We start from the raw sequence: 17042 nt of genomic DNA, 5'->3' as shown, positions 1-17042 counted from the left end.
TGTGGGACAACCGAAGCCCAAGGGTACAAGGGACTTAACCAAGGTCAGAAAGAGAACCAGGAGTTCCAGACCCCCAGCCTGGAGCTCAAGCATCTGCCCAAAGGGCCATAATCCCTAGGCCAAGCTGCCAGAAGGGCAGGGAGGAGGAAGGGAATCACAGCTAGAATTTACCATGTATGGTTAATGTGTGTTAGTCACAAACTGCAAGTGAGGCCTTGAATGCCGAGGGTAGCTGACCTCATAGACCCACCCAGCGACAATTCATCCTGGGAGTGATAGGTGAAAGGGAGCAAAGGGCAGCTGGGTGGCCTGAAGCTAGCAGGGTGTGCCCCAGGCCTCTCCCTCTCACCTCTAGGCCTCTCCCAGCAGTGCTTTCTCCCCTGTGACGGCTAAGGACTCTTACTGCCAGCGGCTGGGCTCGGACAGGAGAATGAAAGGTCTCCGCTGGCGTTACACTCGGCTGGTAAGGGGCCCGGCTTGGGCTGGGGGGTTAGGTCAGCAAAGGTGCGGGAGGCCAGATCTCTGGCGGGATGGGATCTGGGCTAGCACTGGAGGCAGGTGTGATGTGCCCCCCTCCCAAGTCCCTCCTCAGCTGGCCCGGAGTTCAGAGCTCAGGAACCAGGGGCCTTGATACCCACCCCCTGGTCCGGAGACCCTAAGGAGCACAGACGGCTGTCTCCAGCCAGATGGAGCTCTGTCCAGAAGCCCCACCCAGCTAGGACCTGCTCCCCAGGCCTGAACCTGGGGAATAGCAAAGCAGCGTCCTGGTCATTTCTCATCCTCAGGGAGGACTCTCCTTCTTACAAAAATTCCCCCAAGTCACCGTGTGCAGGCACACGTTTACACACGCACACGTTTACACACCCACACACACGCGCACGCTCCAACGTCCACTCCGGTACAGAGTGGAAGTGTAACTGAATGAATGCATAAACCCACACACATCCACACTGACACACACATTGATACAATCCCGACTCACAAACACATTGACAGGTAAACACACACGGTTATTCAACATCTCCTCCCACTGCTTTGCCCACACAGGTCTATGTGGAGCCAATGCACCCGTTCACACGGACGAGCGCACATCTTACACAAACCCGCACGAACTTACCTACTACACGCATTGTCTCTCCCCGGCAGACAGGGAAGCCTCTGACCCTTATTTTCTTTCTTAGTAAAATAAGGCCAGTAAGGAGTACCTTCTTCTTAGGATTCTTGGGAAAAATACAGGGAGGTCATGCACAGCAAAAGCACTTCACCCAGTGTGTGCTGATCAATATCAGCCACTATCGGTATTGGTGGTGTTAGGATGATTATTCCACGTGCAGACGCACACAGATGTAGCTCCCAGGGCCAGGCTGGGCGGCCACCAGCGCTTCTCTCCTGCCCCTGAGCTTAGAACTTGATCCTCTGGATCTGGAGCATGCAGAAAACCATAGCACCCATGGGCACATCAGATGGCCACACGTACCTCTGACCTTCGGCAGGCAGGGGCCAGGGCAGAAGCCGGATACGGGCAGGGGCAGACTTGTCTGTCATGGGCACCAGCCTTCTCTGGCTGGGCTGCCGGTTGCAGAGCCCTGGGCAGGGGTGATGAGGCAGCTGAAGCTCTCGGGCTCCAGAGACATGGAAGCTGGTGTTTCCTTGTCCCTCAACTCACCAGGGTTCTTTGTGTCTTCACAGCCCAGTCGGGTGGAGGACGCTCTGTCTGTGGAAGAGGGTGAGGAAGAGGAGACAGCCCCGGCCCCATTCTCAGCTCCTGTTCCTGAAGATCCTGTGGAGCCCCAGCTGGCAGAAGCCAGCCAGGTTCTAGGAACCTCAGAGATGAGGCAGGTTCGGGCACAGTGCAAGAAGCCTGAGGGTCTCACCCTCCTGCTCTACCCCAGTCAGGTCCAGGGACACCTGGGGTCACTCCCGCTATGTCCCAAAGCTGGGATGGGAGTGGAAGGATGAGGTAGGGTGGATTAGGGGGAGGGGTTCAGCATCTCATCTATTCTCCAGCCTCTAGAGACCAAGGTGACCAAAGGGAGAGGGCCCCGAGGGAGACCTCACCTTGGTTCAAATCTTGGCTTTGCCACTTACTCCCTGCGTGGGCTTTAGGCAACTTGCTTCACCTCCCTGAGCCTCATTTTCCTCAACCGTAAAATGGGAATAATAATCCCTCTCTCTGAAGGCTGGTAATGAGCCCTTGGAAACAGTAAACTCCTCTGTCACCTGTAAAGCACCATGCCCGTGTGAGTGGAGTACCAGAGATATGGTGGGAGGCGCGGGGCAGGACGTGGATCCATCGCTCACCTCCAGCCCTGTCTCTAGCTCAGCCTCCACCTCCCCCCAAGAGTCACCGGACATTCCTGGAGCCTGGCCTTCTGTACGTCGAGAAATGGCTTCAGCCTGCGGAGCCTTTACAGGCAGATGGAAGGCCACAGTGGGCCAGTGCTGCTGGTGCTGAGGGACCAGGACGGGCAGGTGAGCTGGGCCAGGGCCCCAACTTGAAGTTCTGGGGGTGCCCAACCGCACACAGTGGGCCCTGCCCCAGGGCAGCCTCAGGGGCTAGAGGCAGAGGTGATAGCCCAAGTCACTTATAATGGACACTGATGATGACAGTGACACCTACATTGCTCAGAGCCATTCCTTCCCCCCTTCATTCCCTAATTCATCCCTTCAACATGTGTATACTAAGCACCTTCTCTGTGCCAGCTTAAACACGGACTAGACCAAGGTCAGGACAGAAGTGGTTCCAGCCCTCTTGGAGCTACAGGCCTAATAGGGAGGCAGGGTCAGGAGTTAAGCAAATAACTAGGAAGACATTTTAAGTGGGGTATCTATGCCTTAATGATCCATTTACGCTTTGAAAACACCCCCCTGCTGGTGGGAGAATGGATTAGAGGGGCTAAGAGAGAAAGCCGGCCAGTGAGGAGGAAGCCACAGGAAGCGCCTGCATTTCACAGCAGGGACCTGGGGAGGGCGCTGTCTCAAATCCAGGTGGTCTCACCAAGAGGGGATTTCTGGCAGGCTCTCTAGATGGGGTAGTGGAGAGGATAAAAGCTGGTTTCAACTGCTCTTCTGTGGAAGGAACATGTTAGAGCTGGGAGGGATCTCATGGGTCTCTGAGGACCCTCACGTAGGCAGGAGTTCCTAACATCCTCAAGATGCTGATCCAGGACTTTCCACCTCAAGGCCAGAGAGCTCACTTCTTCAGGATGGAGCCCCTTGGCTGAATGCCAGTGACTAGGAGGAAGTTGTTCCTTATGTTAAGTCAAAACCTACTCCCCATGGCTGCCTCCCAATGATCCTGCCTCTGCCCCTCAACACAGTGTATGAGAGTGAAAACCTGCAGTCCACCAACTATTCCACAAGGGGCTAAGTGAGCTATGGTCCCGCTACATAGTGAAATATTGCCAAGGGCTGGTAAGAAAAATGATGTAGAGTCATAGCTATTAAAAGTGTTAAGGTTTTGTTTTCATTTTTTTGTTTTTTAAGATTTTATTTTTATTTGTTAAGTAATCTCTACACCCAATGTGGGGCTTGAACTCACAACCCTGAGATCAAGAGCTGCATGCTCCACCCATTGAGCCAGCCAGGTGCCCCAAGTTTGTTTGTTTGTTTTAATGTTTATTTATTTTTGAGAGAGAGAGAGACAGAGACAGAGATAGAGAGAGAGAGCAAGTAGGGGATCTCTACACCCAATGTGGGGCTTGAACTCACAACCCTGAGATCAAGAGCTGCGTGCTCCACCCATTGAGCCAGCCAGGTGCCCCAAGTTTGTTTGTTTGTTTTAATGTTTATTTATTTTTGAGAGAGAGAGAGACAGAGACAGAGAGAGAGAGAGAGAGAGCAAGTAGGGGAGGGGCAGAGAGAGGGAGAGAGAGAATCCCAAGCAGGTTCTGTGTTGCCACAAGCCCGATGCAGGGCTTGAGCTCATGAACTGTGAGATCATGCCCTGAGCTGAAATCAAGAGTCGGACACCTAACCAACTGAGTCACCCAGGCACCCCTCAAGTTTTTGTTTAAAAATTTTTTAAATGTTTATTTATTTATTTATTTATTTTTAACATGTATTCATTTTTGAAAGGCAGAGAGAGACAGAGCGCGAATGGGGGAGGAGCAGAGAGAGAGGGAGACACAGAATCCAAAGCAGGCTCCAGGCTCTGAGCTATCAGCACAGAGCCTGACGCGGGGCTTGAACTCGCGAACCGTGAGATCATGACCTGAGCCGAAATCGGACACTTAACCGACTGAGCCACCCAGACACCCCATAAATGTTTATTTATTTTTGACACAGAGAGAGACACACACACAGAGTGCAAGCGGAGAGGGGCAGAGAGAGAGGGAGACACAGAATCTGAAGCAGGCTCCAGGCTCCGAGCTGTCAGCACAGGGCCTGACGCGGGGCTTGAACCCACGAACTGCGAAATCATGGCCTGAACCGAAGTCGGACGCCCAACCGACTGAGCCACCCAGGTGCCCCCCAAGTTTTTGTTTGTAAAGCAGGATATGAAAGGCACTCTTGGGCCAGTGGAGAAAATGTATTATGAACTGGATACTAGATAATATTATGAAATTGCTGTTAATTTTATTAGGTGAGATGACAGTATTGTGGTTATACATGAGAAGGTCCCCATTCTTGGAGCTGAACTATGTAGGGGTAAAAGGTTATAATACCTACAATTTCAAACAGGACACCAAAAAAATATAAGGAGACAGAAAGCAAATATGGCAAACACATTTACAGTTTTAAATCCTCATGGAGGGTATTCTGTGCCGGACTTTTACTTTTTTTGGATGTTTGGAGTTTTATGAAGAAAAGTGAAGGGGGGAGGCAGCTTACAAAACAATGTACAGGGTGCCCGGTTCGCTCATTTGAAAGAGCATGTGACTCTTGATATCAGGGCCATGAGTTCACATCCCGTGTTGGGTGTAGAAATTACCTAAATAAATAAAACTTAAAAAAAAAAAAAAACAGATGTACTATAGGATCTGGTTTTCTGTATAAGAATACACACACTGAGGGGCGCCTGGGTGGCGCAGTCGGTTAAGCGTCCGACTTCAGCCAGGTCACGATCTCGCGGTCCGGGAGTTCGAGCCCCGCGTCGGGCTCTGGGCTGATGGCTCAGAGCCTGGAGCCTGTTTCCAATTCTGTGTCTCCCTCTCTCTCTGCCCCTCCCCCGTTCATGCTCTGTCTCTCTCTGTCCCAAAAATAAATAAACGTTGAAAAAAAAAAAAAAATTAAGAATACACACACTGGTATTAAACAGATGCTGGGAGGAAATGTACAAAAATGTTAAGAATAGTTATCTTGGGGAGCAGAGGGGGATTTGGGATGGCTTCATATTTTCTTTCTGCTTGTCTATAACTTCTAATACTTTTCTACAAGGATTACATATACAAAATAAGTACATTTAAGAAAAAGGAGGAGGACACCAGCAAGGGCTCTTCCTTGGGGAGTGTTAAGGGAAGGGACACACTGATGGGCTCTGGGGCCCTCTCCATCCCCCAGCTCTGTCCCAGGCTCCCCCGGGGCCCTACTAGGATGAGCCTATATTACCAAGCCTGGAGAGCGGGGTTGCCAGAGGACCTCCACTCCCTTCCAGCTGCAACTTCAAGCTCTTCTGCTTTCCAGATGTTTGGGGCCTTCTCCTCCTCGGCTCTTCGACTCAGCAAAGGCTTCTATGGTACTGGAGAGACATTCCTCTTCTCCTTCTCCCCACAGCTGAAGGTAATATTCCCAACCTTCTAGAGAGGGGGGAAGGAGGACTTATGACAAAGATCCTGGGGTCCTACTGGCTCCCAGATCCGTTCCCTATGCTGGGATGCCTGGTATCCATCTATCTTTCCCAGAAGGCAGTGGTGGGCAGTGCGTTGCCCAATTTCATTTCTTAAAAGGGCTCAGTAGATCCCTGGCAGCCACGGACTGGCTCAGAGAGGAAGAGGTGTGTTGCTCACCAGATGCAGGCTGCAAAGACAAGATGGGTCCAAGTGCAGGTAGATCTGTGGGTGTACAGGTAGGAAGACGAAGACAGACACATCCGATGACTTCAGTCTTCTTATCAAGTGTGGGGTGAGGTCATCAACTAAGAGTGAGGATGGAGAAGTGTGAAGGTTGAGCAGAGAGAAAGTATCAAGTTGTCATCACAGGAGTGGAGAGGGAGGCCTGTGAGAGAGAACCAGACAAGCATAAGGACAGCTACGTAGCATTAACTGGAGGTGGGGAGTGTCAGTGTAAAGGCAAGCCAGTCACTTGGGCACGTGTTTTCCTCCAGCTGCATTCAGGTCCTCGGGTTGAGGCATGGACAGAGTCCTTGGGAGGGCTCATCCAGGATGGGACTTTGGCCAAGCTGGTTTGACAGAGGGAGAGAGGGAAGCAGAAGTTGAAGGGAGTGAAAATACAAAATGGACCACAGAACCTACAGGATCGGTGGGGGAAGGGAAGCCAGGGAGGCTGAAGGACAATGAGGCAAAGATGAAAACAACAGATGAGAAGTGGCCTTGAGGTCAGAGACTTGGGGCAATGACACAAGTGGGACAGTGTGTTGGAATATAAGACACAGAGCGAGGGACGTTGGAAACAGACTGGTAAGGTTCCTGGCTGTGACTGTAAGGGACAGTGGCTGAGGTGGGTATAAGAAAAGCCCTTGAGAGGAAGAGGAGAGGAGCTGAGGGCAGCCATTGGATGGGTCCGTGTGGATGGCAAAGTTCACCAAAGACAAAGGCAGAAATTAGGAAGGAGGAGAGGATGGTGAGCCAGAGCTCATGCCTCTAATTAATGGTGACTGGTGACTAGGAGGTGGGTGACCGGCAGAGACAAGATGACTGGTGTCGTCATATGGCACTTGCTGCCAGAGAGCAGGGCTTTTGAAGGAGGAAGGGGAATTGTCCCCAACCCCTCCCATCTAAAGCTTTTCCATCTCTGGGCTATTTAGTGAACAAAACTACTTAGCACTGCATGCCTGGCATGAAAGACGACACTACCCTAAAAAAAAAATTTTTTTTTAATGTTCACTTATTTTTGAGAGAGAGAGAGAAACAGTGCGAGTGGGGGAGAGGCAGAGAGAAAAGGAGACACAGAATCCGAAGCAGTCTCCAGGCTCTGAGCTGTCAGCCCAGATTAGTTTCTAATCTCATTTCACAAATTCGTGCATTCGATTGACAACATTCCTATGAGGTACATACTATTATCAGCACCATCTTACAGTTGAGGAAACTGAGGCACAGAGAGGTTGAGTCACTTGCTCAACCTCACACAGCCAGTCGGTAGTGAGGATGCGATGCAGGAACAGGCCCTGGAGCTTGAAACTCAGCCACAGCACTACACTACCTCTCTAAATGTCCGAAGTTCTCTGCCCTGAGATGCTCTCAGGCTTGCAGAGGAGAGATGAGTACAATTTAGAGTGATCAGTGCTGTGGAAGACACCCCAAGGAGAAGCACATGGATGAAGTGGAGGTGGGGAGATCAAAGGAGACTTCCCAGAGGAGGAGCTTCTTGCATTGCGTCTTGATGGACAAACAGAAGATCACCAGGTGATGGAGGGCATAGGGAAAAGTCTTCTTGGAGCACGTGCAAAGGCACAGTAATTGGAAAGAAGGCAATGCCCATTTAGGAACCCAACAGGCGAATGGGTAGGGGGTCAGAGTGTGAGGGAGGGCATAGCCCTCTGCGTTGGCATAGCATGCCCTCATGAAATATTTGTTCAGTGGATAAAGAACCAGTTCCAAGTGTTTTTGTTTGCTGTTAGAGATCTCTCCTCCCATGAATGGACCGAGAACCTACACATATACTCAGCGATTACTTGAGCACATGACAAGTAGGTCACAAGGAGCTCTGGACTCCTTGCTACAGGCAAAACACACTCTATCTATTGCATTGCCTCTATCAGCCAGCCTGGTACTCTTTCCAGGAAACAGGAAAGGGGTCTGCAGTTCACAGTAAACCCATGCTGGATTCTAATTACTACTTGCCTTCCTGTATTCACATGCTAGAATTCTAAAGTTCTAGGATTTTCCTCCTGTTGCACTGATAACTCCTTGGCAGAATCCTTTGCTGGCTCCTCCTCTCCCAAACCTTTTAACATCACAGGGGCCCAGAACTCAGTTTTTGGTTCTTGACTCTTGTCTACCCTTGTTTGTTTCAACGTCTCGTCCATTCTCACTGCTTTCCATGCCATCCACGTACTGATAGCTTCTGCCCCTGGACTCCAAACTGACATATATCCAACTAGTACCCAGCATTTCTGCTTGGACCTCCGACATGGCATTGCGAGCCTCACCTGTCCAAAACCGAGCTCCTGACTTTCCCGCTAAAATCGGCTCGTCCTGCCATCTTCCCCAGTGAAGTTAATGGCACCTCCGTGTTTTCTGCTACTGAGACCAAAAATTTTTGAGTCCTTGACTCCTCTCTGTCACATCCTATGTCTGAGCTGTCAGTGAATCCTGATGGCTCTGCCTTCTCTGTCTGTATTCAGAACCCACCACTTCTCACCATGTCCTTTGCTGTCACCTGGTTCAAGCCACCATCATTACTTGTCCTTGTTCCTGCTATAGCCTCCTAACAGGTCTCTCTGCTTCCACCTCAGTCATCACAATACCTAGAGTGTTCCTTTTAAAAAGGTAAGTCAGAGCATGTCACTCTTTGGCTTCAACCTGCCAATGGCTTCCTTTCTTGGAGAAAAGCTGAAGTCTTTATAATAACCTGTAAGTCCTACATTTTCTGGCCTCTCTCTTATGTTGTTTCTTGCTGTTTTTCCTTTCCCTCACTCTGCTCTAGCCACAATGAGCTCTGAGCTGGTCCTTAAACATGCAGGCCTGCTCCCACCTCAGGGCCTTTGCACATGCTGTTCTGCCTAGCTTGCCTTCTACTGGATCACCACATGGCTCAGCTCTCACCTCCTTTAGGATTCTGCTCAAATGTCACTATCACAGAGAGGCCCTCTGTGACCAACTAATTTAAATTTACAACATTCTATTCCTTGGAAACCCTTTTTTGTCCTTATCTACTTTTTTATCCTTAGCATTTGCCACCACCTAGCATATTTTACTTAGTTACCTGCCCCTGCCTGCTAGAATGGGAGTCCCGTGAGGGCAAGAAATTCTGTCTATTACAGTCACCATTTTACCCAGAACATAAAACAGTGCCTGGTACTAAATGCTTTAAAAATTTTGTTGAATGAAATGAATTTTTTTTACAGGGGCTGTCTTCACAGTCTCCTGCCATGGAATCCTGTTTTTTTAAAACCTGGGTAATCTTTACCTACCTTTGGTCGTTTGGCACCTCTTGTGTTCTTTATGAATTCCCAGTGGCTCCTTGATGGTGATTCCAAACAGCCCATGAACATGGTCTTAGTTTCTTCTGTACCAATGTTTATGTTACTCCTTCAAGTCTGAAGGTCACATTCTTCGATGAAAGTAGAGGAGGAATTGAATGGTTCTGTCTTCTCATGGTCACGTGTTAATATTATCTCACCTCTTCTGAGCCCACGCTTATTTTTATTAATCTATTTTCTTGCCAAAAACCCTTTGGTTGCTCATAGAATATTTTGAACAACTAATTTCAGGCCGTAATATGCTATACCTTTGTGGCCCTCTAAAAATATTTTTATTAGCCAAATTGACTCTTGAATAATTCATTCATTCAACAGATATCTATGCCATGTCTTGGGAATACTGCTGGGAATCAAGACAGCCCTCACAGAGCTTACATGTTAGTGGGGCAGGCATTGGGACATTGGCATACGGAGAGGGTCACCTCAAAGGGTGGTCAATGCTGAGGAAAAGGACACAGGGTGTGGGAGGAAGGGCTACTTTAGACAGGGTGATCCAGGAAACTTCTCTGGGATGACATTTGGTCTGAAAGATGAGAAGTGGGCCAATTAAGGATCTGGGGGAAGAGCATTCTCAGTAGAGGGGTCAGCAAGTGTGAAGGTCGTAAAGCAGGAATAGCTCTGGGTATCCCAGGGACAGCAAGGCAAGGGTAGCTGAAGTGTGGTCAATAAGGGGGAGAAGAGGTCAGAGAGGAAAGCAGGGATCTGCTATCCTGCTGAAAGGATATCCTGCTGAAACCTGGGCTGTCAGCTCCAGCCAGGAGTTGGATTTTATTCCCATTGCAATGGGCAGCCCTTGGAGGCTTTAGGCAGAGGAATACTATCCGATCACATTTCTGTGTGAAGATGGGCTGTGGGCGGGTGACTGTGGAAGCAGGGATGCTTTAGGAGGCTGTGAGTGAGTGAGGAGTGACTGTGGTGTGGATTGGGTGGGCAAGAGTGGAGAAGGACAGGACAGAAATGGGAGTAGTCTGGATGTCTCTTTGGGGTGGGGCCCACAAGTCTTGCTGAGGAACGGGAGTGTGAGGCAGCACAGGGCAGGCTGCAGTGAGAGGTGAGCAAACAGTGGATGGCAGGATCAGGGCCCAGCTCCTGACCTGGACCTTCCCCCTCCTCTCTCCATTTGGAAATAGGATGCTTCAGAGAGTTCTGGTCTGCCCTAGAACAGACGGGCTTTGGGTTGTGGGAATTCAGACCGGAAGGCAAAAGGAGGTGAGCCCCCTTGGGGAAAAATGTAAAGAAATCTCAAGAGTCTAGGGGCCAGGGGTACTTCCTGTTGTTTAGCTGGGGCTTGGGCCTGGATGTTCTGTTCCGTCCACGATGGAACGACTGCCCCCCAGTGGTGTGGAGTCAAACTGCAAGGGCAGGACTCTTCAGTAACCTAGCATTTCCTGTCACCCCAGGTCTTCAAGTGGACAGGAAGGAATTCTTTCTTTGTGAAAGGAGACTTGGATTCACTGATGATGGGCAGTGGCAGGTGCGTGTCTCAGTCTTCCCCGACTCTGGAGTCTTGGGGTAGTCTGTGTTCTGGTCCCTCTCCCATCCGGAAATACTGGGCAAGGCTGCCCCAGACAAAATGAGGCTGGTGGTTAACTTCCAGGCCTCTCCCTTCAACACTTCCCAGGTGCTGCCCAGTCTCCCAGCCAAACTCGTCAAACCTACTTTAAGTAAACACCGAGAGGAAAGAATGGCATGTGTTTATAGTCGGTGACAGCCTAGTCTGAATGTATGTGATTTGGGGAACAGCATTCCGCATGTTCGGATGAGGCTGGAGTCCAGGGATAGGTGAGCCTTACATGTGCCTGTCAGCCCCATAATCTCAAGGAACATAACTCATCGGGGGAAGGCAGGCCTCTGCCCAGGAACCCAGCGTGCGAGCGTGCATGCTGAGGGGGATGAGTGGGTTAGGAAGAAGAGGTTAGTCTTACCCCTGGTGAGAACTCCACATTCAGGCAGAGTAAAATCTTACCCTGGGGGCAAAGATGAGAGCATTGTTGGATTAGTAGCAGGCAAATTCTTTGCTCTCCCAATTGCCTGAAGAGCCCCCCCCCGCCCCCCCCAGCCAGTTTGGAGAAGAACACAGCAGCCATCGCTGATTTGCAATCGGTAGCCCACTTTCCAGCCCCAGCCTGGTTTGCTGTCAAATGAGGGGATCAGAACGAATGCTTTCGGATGTGTTTTGGGGGTTGAGTCCATGCCTTAAGATTCACTCCTTTGGTTAAGCATCACCATCTTTAAAATGTTCCACATGTTCTAAACCCGGACTGTGGTGATGGTTATACCACTGTATATGTTTATTAAAATAACTTAACTGTAAAAAAAAAATGCTCTAAGCCCTATGGGGAACAACATATGGAGTTCCCAACAATTCTGGATAAATCGGCTTAAGGGAAGATGAGATAGTCAAAACAGAGCTGTGGTCATGGTGTGGCCAAAGGCTGATGGTGAGGATCTGGAAGGTCAACCTCCAGGAGTGAGCCATGCCAAGATTTTCCTCTTCTTTTTAGTGGCCAGTTTGGACTGTGGTTGGATGGAGACTTGTATCACGGTGGAAGCCACCCCTGTGCAACCTTCAACAATGAGGTGTTGGCCCGGCGAGAGCAGTTCTGCATCAAGGAACTGGAGGCCTGGGTCCTGAGCGGATGCCCCCATTGTGGGAAGCTTCCTGAAGCAACCAGTGCTCACACTTGCTCATGAATGCCATCTAGACCCTCCTTATAGAGGGCTGCCCATTTTCTCTGAAGCCTGGATGACTGTGGTTGTAAGCAAACCTCCCTGTGGTCTGGGGACCCAAGACAGTCATGGAAACAAGCAATATTCTCCTGGGGATGTGACTCTGAAAGAGTGAAATGCACTCACATCTCATCTGAGCAGCACAAAGTCCCTCATGAAATTTCTTTTTATGTATTTATTAGGTAGGCTCCATGTCCATCACAGGGTTCAAACTCACAACCCCGAGATCAAGAGTTGCATGTTCCACTGACTGAGCCACCCAGGTGCCCCGTGAAATTTCTTTTTAGAGATTATACAATTAATACATGTTTATTGTAGAAAAACCAGAAGACATTTAAAAAGTTAAAACTGCCTAGGGCGCCTGGGTAGCTCAGCCAGTTAAGCGTCGACTTCAGCTCAGGTCATGATCTCACGGTTTCATGAGTTTGAGCCCCGAATCGGGCTCTATGCCGACAGCCCGGAGGCTCAGAGCCTGGAGCCTGCTTCAGATTCTCTGCCCCTCCCCCACTCACACTCTGTCTCGCTCTCTCTTTCAAAAATAAACAAACATTAAAAAAAATTTTTTTTAATTAAAACTCCCTACAATTCAACCACCCCCCAAATCACGAACATTCTAGGCAATGGATATATACATCTTACAAAAATGGGATTCTATTCTGTATGCTTTAGAAATTATTTTAACTTATATTGTCAAACCACAGACACCTGGGCTCAACTGGCGAAACTAATAAAGACTCCAGTAGCATGTTCCTTTTTCTAGAACATTGAGGGCTTTCTGCCTGCCGTCAGTGTGCCAGGTGCTTACAAGTCTCTAATTTCATGAGGAAGATGGGAAAGCAGCAAATGAACAATATGCCTATGTGGATAAAGAAGTTGAATCTCTGGGGCAGGTGAAAAAGGAGGAAAGATACGTTTCCTGTCCCAAGAGCTCAGTAAATGAAGAAACATCCAGGGGCACCTGGGTGGCTCAGCTGGTTAAACGTCCGACTTCAGCTCAGGTCACGGTCTCACCGTTTGTGGGTTTGAGCCTTGCTTCTGGCTCTGTGCTAACAGCTCAGAGGCTGGAGCCTGCTTTGGATTCTGTGTCTCCGTCTCTCTCTGCCCCTCCCCCACTCGCACTCTGTCTGTCTCTCTCAAAAATAAATAAAGATTAAAAAAAAAAAAAAAAGAAGAAGAAACATCCATATTTCTTCCTCCTGCCAGAAAACCAGATGACATAAGCCCTGTTAAATATCATACCCTCTCTTGCAAACCCAACACAGTGTTGAAACATTTGGGTAGATTCCTAGACACATTTCCTTCGTACAAAAGGGTCCAAACTGGGCACATAAGAGAATGTCATGAAGGAAAACACCTTTGGTTTCAAGATGAAGATACATTCATGAAGCTTTATTGCATCTGTTTCCCTCACCCAAATGAAGTAACCAGTCATTTAAACTTGCAGTTCTTACTTAACATTCTCAAGGTGACAAAAGTTCAGTAACTCTAGAGGTTAAGTTGTTAAAACCTCAGTTTTTATACAAATAGTGAAGGCGCTTAAGAAAAATTTAACCTTGTAAATGGCACATGGTTCTGATAATTAAAACAGTTGCAAAGAGCATAAAGTGCAGCTGACTTATATGTAAAGGATGCAAACAAAATAGATTCAAGTTATTTCTCAGCAAAATGATACAATATTGAAACTAAAAAATTCCAGAGTAAACCACAATGATTTAAAGGTAAGAGTTGCAGAAATAAAACAATCTTAGCAGAAAAACATTACATTCTTGACCTTGGATCTGGATACACTAAGTCTGAGCCCTATAGTTCTCCCCCACTGAATGTTTTAGGGGTACCTTGGCCAAAACAGATGTGACCCAGTACCAGGGCTGATTTCACTTGTGCTTCTAGGACCCCACATGTCCGCATATCCCCACCTACACAGCACTATGGTGGAGGAGGTGGGAAGGGTTTTAATTATTCTCCTATGAATGAGGGTCAACTCTTGATCATCTGCTGGGGGGTGGAGGAGGGTGGTGGTGGTAATACAGAATGGCAGACACTCCTAATACTTTTCACCCTAAGGTCAACAGAACAGAATCTGGTTACATAGCGGAAGGTTACAGCACTCTTAAGACTGTGGATAATGTACCGGCCTGTGGTCTGAGTTCCTCCTTTCCTCCCACTTACTCTTGCCCGGAGCCAGGGCTGGCCCCCCAATCCCAGGCTGCCATGGAGGCTTTTGTAAGGGAGTGTCTATAGCATAAGATGTTAAGGACTTTGACTCCCATTCCCCACTGCCCCGCATCTACAGGACCCTCTGGCTACCACCAGCATTGGCTCTAACTCCAGATTTTACCCCTGGTGAATTTCTGCAGAACTGGCAATTGTGTGTATATGGAGGTGGGGATGGGTGTCCTCTGCACAGACTCGCTCAACCACAGTGGTGCACAGGAGGTAAAGAACGAGCGTGGGTATACTGGGCTACAAAGGGGGACCTGGAATTCTGGGGATAATCACTCATCTCATCCCAAGCAGCTCAGTCTTTGCTCTGAAATTCGTAACATGCACATTGAGCCAGCAACAACAAAGTCCCAGCTCTGAGTAGCCCTCAGAAAGGCTCCTGTGACAACTTTTGATCAGCTCACAAGGGAAATTCAGAGAGAAGGCCAGAGGGGAGCCTTCTCCAGGCTGAGCAGTGATCGTGAAAAAGACCTGGGGACATTGGTAGTGAGTAATCAGGACGAAGAAACCGCCCGGGTCTGGAGCTGCATGCAACTGACCCAGAGAACAGCCTGGTTTGGGGGAATCCCTCTGCCACTGGGGATAGGGGTCTCCTGAGAGGCAGTCTTATGTCCCATTTCAGAGGGGGCCAGAGCCCTCAGATATTTCTAATAAATTAATCAGGACTCTCACCCAAGAGGTGGAACTCACTTGTCACCCTCATGTACTGTCTAGTCCAACCTGGCTAAAAGGGTGAGGGAAGGTCTTTCACTAATATTTAGATCACTTAAGAAGAATTTTCCTCAAATTCAAGGTGATGGGTACCTCCTCAAGGGGCTAGGATTTTATGTTTTGTTCTTAACCATGGCTGTTTATGACAATCCCAACTTCATACTTCAATGTGCACTTTATCTCATTTCCAAACTTTAAAAAAAAACCCAAAAAACAATCATTATGTCATAAGAGTTCAGAGTACATAAAAAAAAATATTATTCTAAGAGAATAGACTACAAAGAAGAGAGGCTTTAGTTAATGTTAAAATAGGCAAGGTCATGCTTTCCATATAGCATGTACAGCCAGAGCTGTCTAACACCTTTTTGTTTCTTCGGATAAAAATTACTTAGCTTCAGCATGGGTGTACATTCAAAATGTAAAAAGCACTCGTTGTCACAAATTTGTAGAGTTCATGACCGAATTTCCTCAATTAGCTACTACTGTTGGGGGATGGGGAAGAGGACTTTATGTAAACTATCGGTTGCAAACAGTCACACAGAGTCATCTGGAAAAAGCCGGGTTTTAAATTTGGACACTTTTTGTAAGTGATCTGGGCTCTGGGCTGAATCCGGGTTCTTCCACTCCTCTTTTCGAGGTGTTATAAGTGGGGCCACAACATCACTATCCTGTCAAGAAAAGAAAAACCAGGAACAAATAAAATCCAGTTTTCATAATTTTGAGGAAATCCTCAGTACACATATCCTTGTCTTGCAGACAGATTGCTTCTAGACGAATGTACTCTTGGGAAACCCCAAATTATATATATGCCCTGTGCTTAGGTCCAAGTAGAAACACTGCAGTCGTAAGCAGGTAAGAGCCTTTGTAGAAAAAGCTAACAGACCTATTCTTTTCAAAGATGACCAAAAGCAACACCCTCCCCCATTCTATGACCCTCTCCCTTCATACACTTTCATGAAACACAAACTTGGTTTTTCCAGGAAAGAGGGACTTCACTGGGTCCCTGCTCCTCTCCTGCTTACTCCCCTCTGCAGTAGATGGTCCTGGTCTACAAGAGGCCCAAAAGGGGGAAGGACAGGGGTGTCTAAGTGTCCTACTTCAGCTCAGGTCATGATCTTGCAGTCCATGAGTTTGAGCCCTGCGTCAGGGTCTGTGCTGACAGCTCAGACCCTGGAGCCTGCTTTGGATTCTGTGTCTCCCTCCCTCTCTGCCCCTGCCCCACTCACGCTGTCTCTCTTGAAAATGAATAAACGATAAAAAAAAACTTTTTTAAGGGGGGGGTAAGGGCAATTTATATGTGCAGAACTTGAACTTTTTCCTGCAAAGTTATAACTTTGGCCCATCAGCATAGATTCCACTGTAGATTCCATCAGCATAGATTCCATTCCATGAGGAATGACCTCAAAGTGAAGTGACACTATGACTTGAAAGAAATGAGTTAAGAAGGCCTCTAAGACCTGACTATCCTAAACTGTTCTTGAACTTGTGAATAGATTCTCTTAGGGTGTATGAGGGTACAGGAACTCTGAGAGCCTTTACTGCACTAGGAATACAATGTCTGTGGTAGAATACACGTTCTTCATTTGCACCTGTGCTCTCAGATCCACTTTTCACCTTTCTGCTGCTCTACTCTATGTAACAGGATCTGCTTTTTTTTTTAATGCTTATTTATTTTTGAGAGAGAGAGAGACAGAGCATGAAGGGGGGAGGGCCAGAGACAGAGGGAGCTGTCAGCACAGAGCCTGATGCAGGGCTTGAACTCACAAACCGCGAGATCACGACGCGAGCCAAAGTCAGACACTTAGCCGACTGAGCTACCTTAACAGGAGCTCCTCTTATAAAGTATGTTTCCCAGCTCCCCTGCCTACTGGCTTTTGGTTAGGTTTGGCCAAAGGGGGGCACAGGTGGAAGACTGGAAGGGAGGAGGACAGAGAAGTGAGGGTATTACTCCCCTGAACCCTTCTGGCACTGGCAGCAGTGGCCGTGACTCTTCTGTGGTTCTAGCTTCTGCGGGTGGCCCCAAGACCTGGGCTCCCACCTCTACCCCCAGAGGTGG

At 48.5% G+C, this 17042-nt stretch overlaps 2 protein-coding genes across 9 annotated transcripts in view; one reads left to right on the top strand and one right to left on the bottom strand.

The window, feature by feature from the left end:
* The first annotated feature begins 400 nt into the window (after positions 1-400).
* On the top strand, positions 401-12016 carry TLDC2 (TBC/LysM-associated domain containing 2). The gene is made up of 6 exons (XM_047852245.1): positions 401-463; positions 1690-1839; positions 2320-2472; positions 5626-5721; positions 10723-10796; positions 11827-12016. The coding sequence occupies exons 1-6, from the start codon at positions 431-433 to the stop codon at positions 12014-12016; spliced, it is 696 nt and encodes a 231-aa protein (XP_047708201.1). The 5' UTR covers positions 401-430.
* The window catches only part of SAMHD1 (SAM and HD domain containing deoxynucleoside triphosphate triphosphohydrolase 1), a 57808-nt gene continuing 45327 nt past the window's right edge, over positions 4562-17042 (bottom strand). Inside the window, exons 16-19 of one of the 8 annotated variants that reach the window (XR_007150815.1) lie at positions 11248-11289; positions 9254-9393; positions 5551-6156; positions 4562-4947 (exon numbers count right to left, since the gene is read on the bottom strand). Coding sequence is in view for 3 of the 8 variants with exons in the window: in XM_047852239.1 (XP_047708195.1) it covers positions 9741-9845; positions 11248-11289 (147 nt within the window). In the remaining 5 variants the exon portion in view is untranslated. Of the gene's footprint in view, positions 4948-5147; positions 6157-6188; positions 9846-11247; positions 11290-13420; positions 15655-17042 lie in introns of those variants that run through there. The other 7 variants (XR_007150817.1, XR_007150813.1, XR_007150816.1 and 4 more) reach the window with 7 other exon arrangements.

Source organism: Prionailurus viverrinus, chromosome A3, assembly GCF_022837055.1.
Source record: "Prionailurus viverrinus isolate Anna chromosome A3, UM_Priviv_1.0, whole genome shotgun sequence".
In the NCBI taxonomy this organism is placed as follows: Eukaryota; Metazoa; Chordata; class Mammalia; order Carnivora; family Felidae; genus Prionailurus; species Prionailurus viverrinus.
Note: the sequence above shows the minus strand (reverse complement) of the source record. Positions and strands in the feature narration are given on the sequence as shown.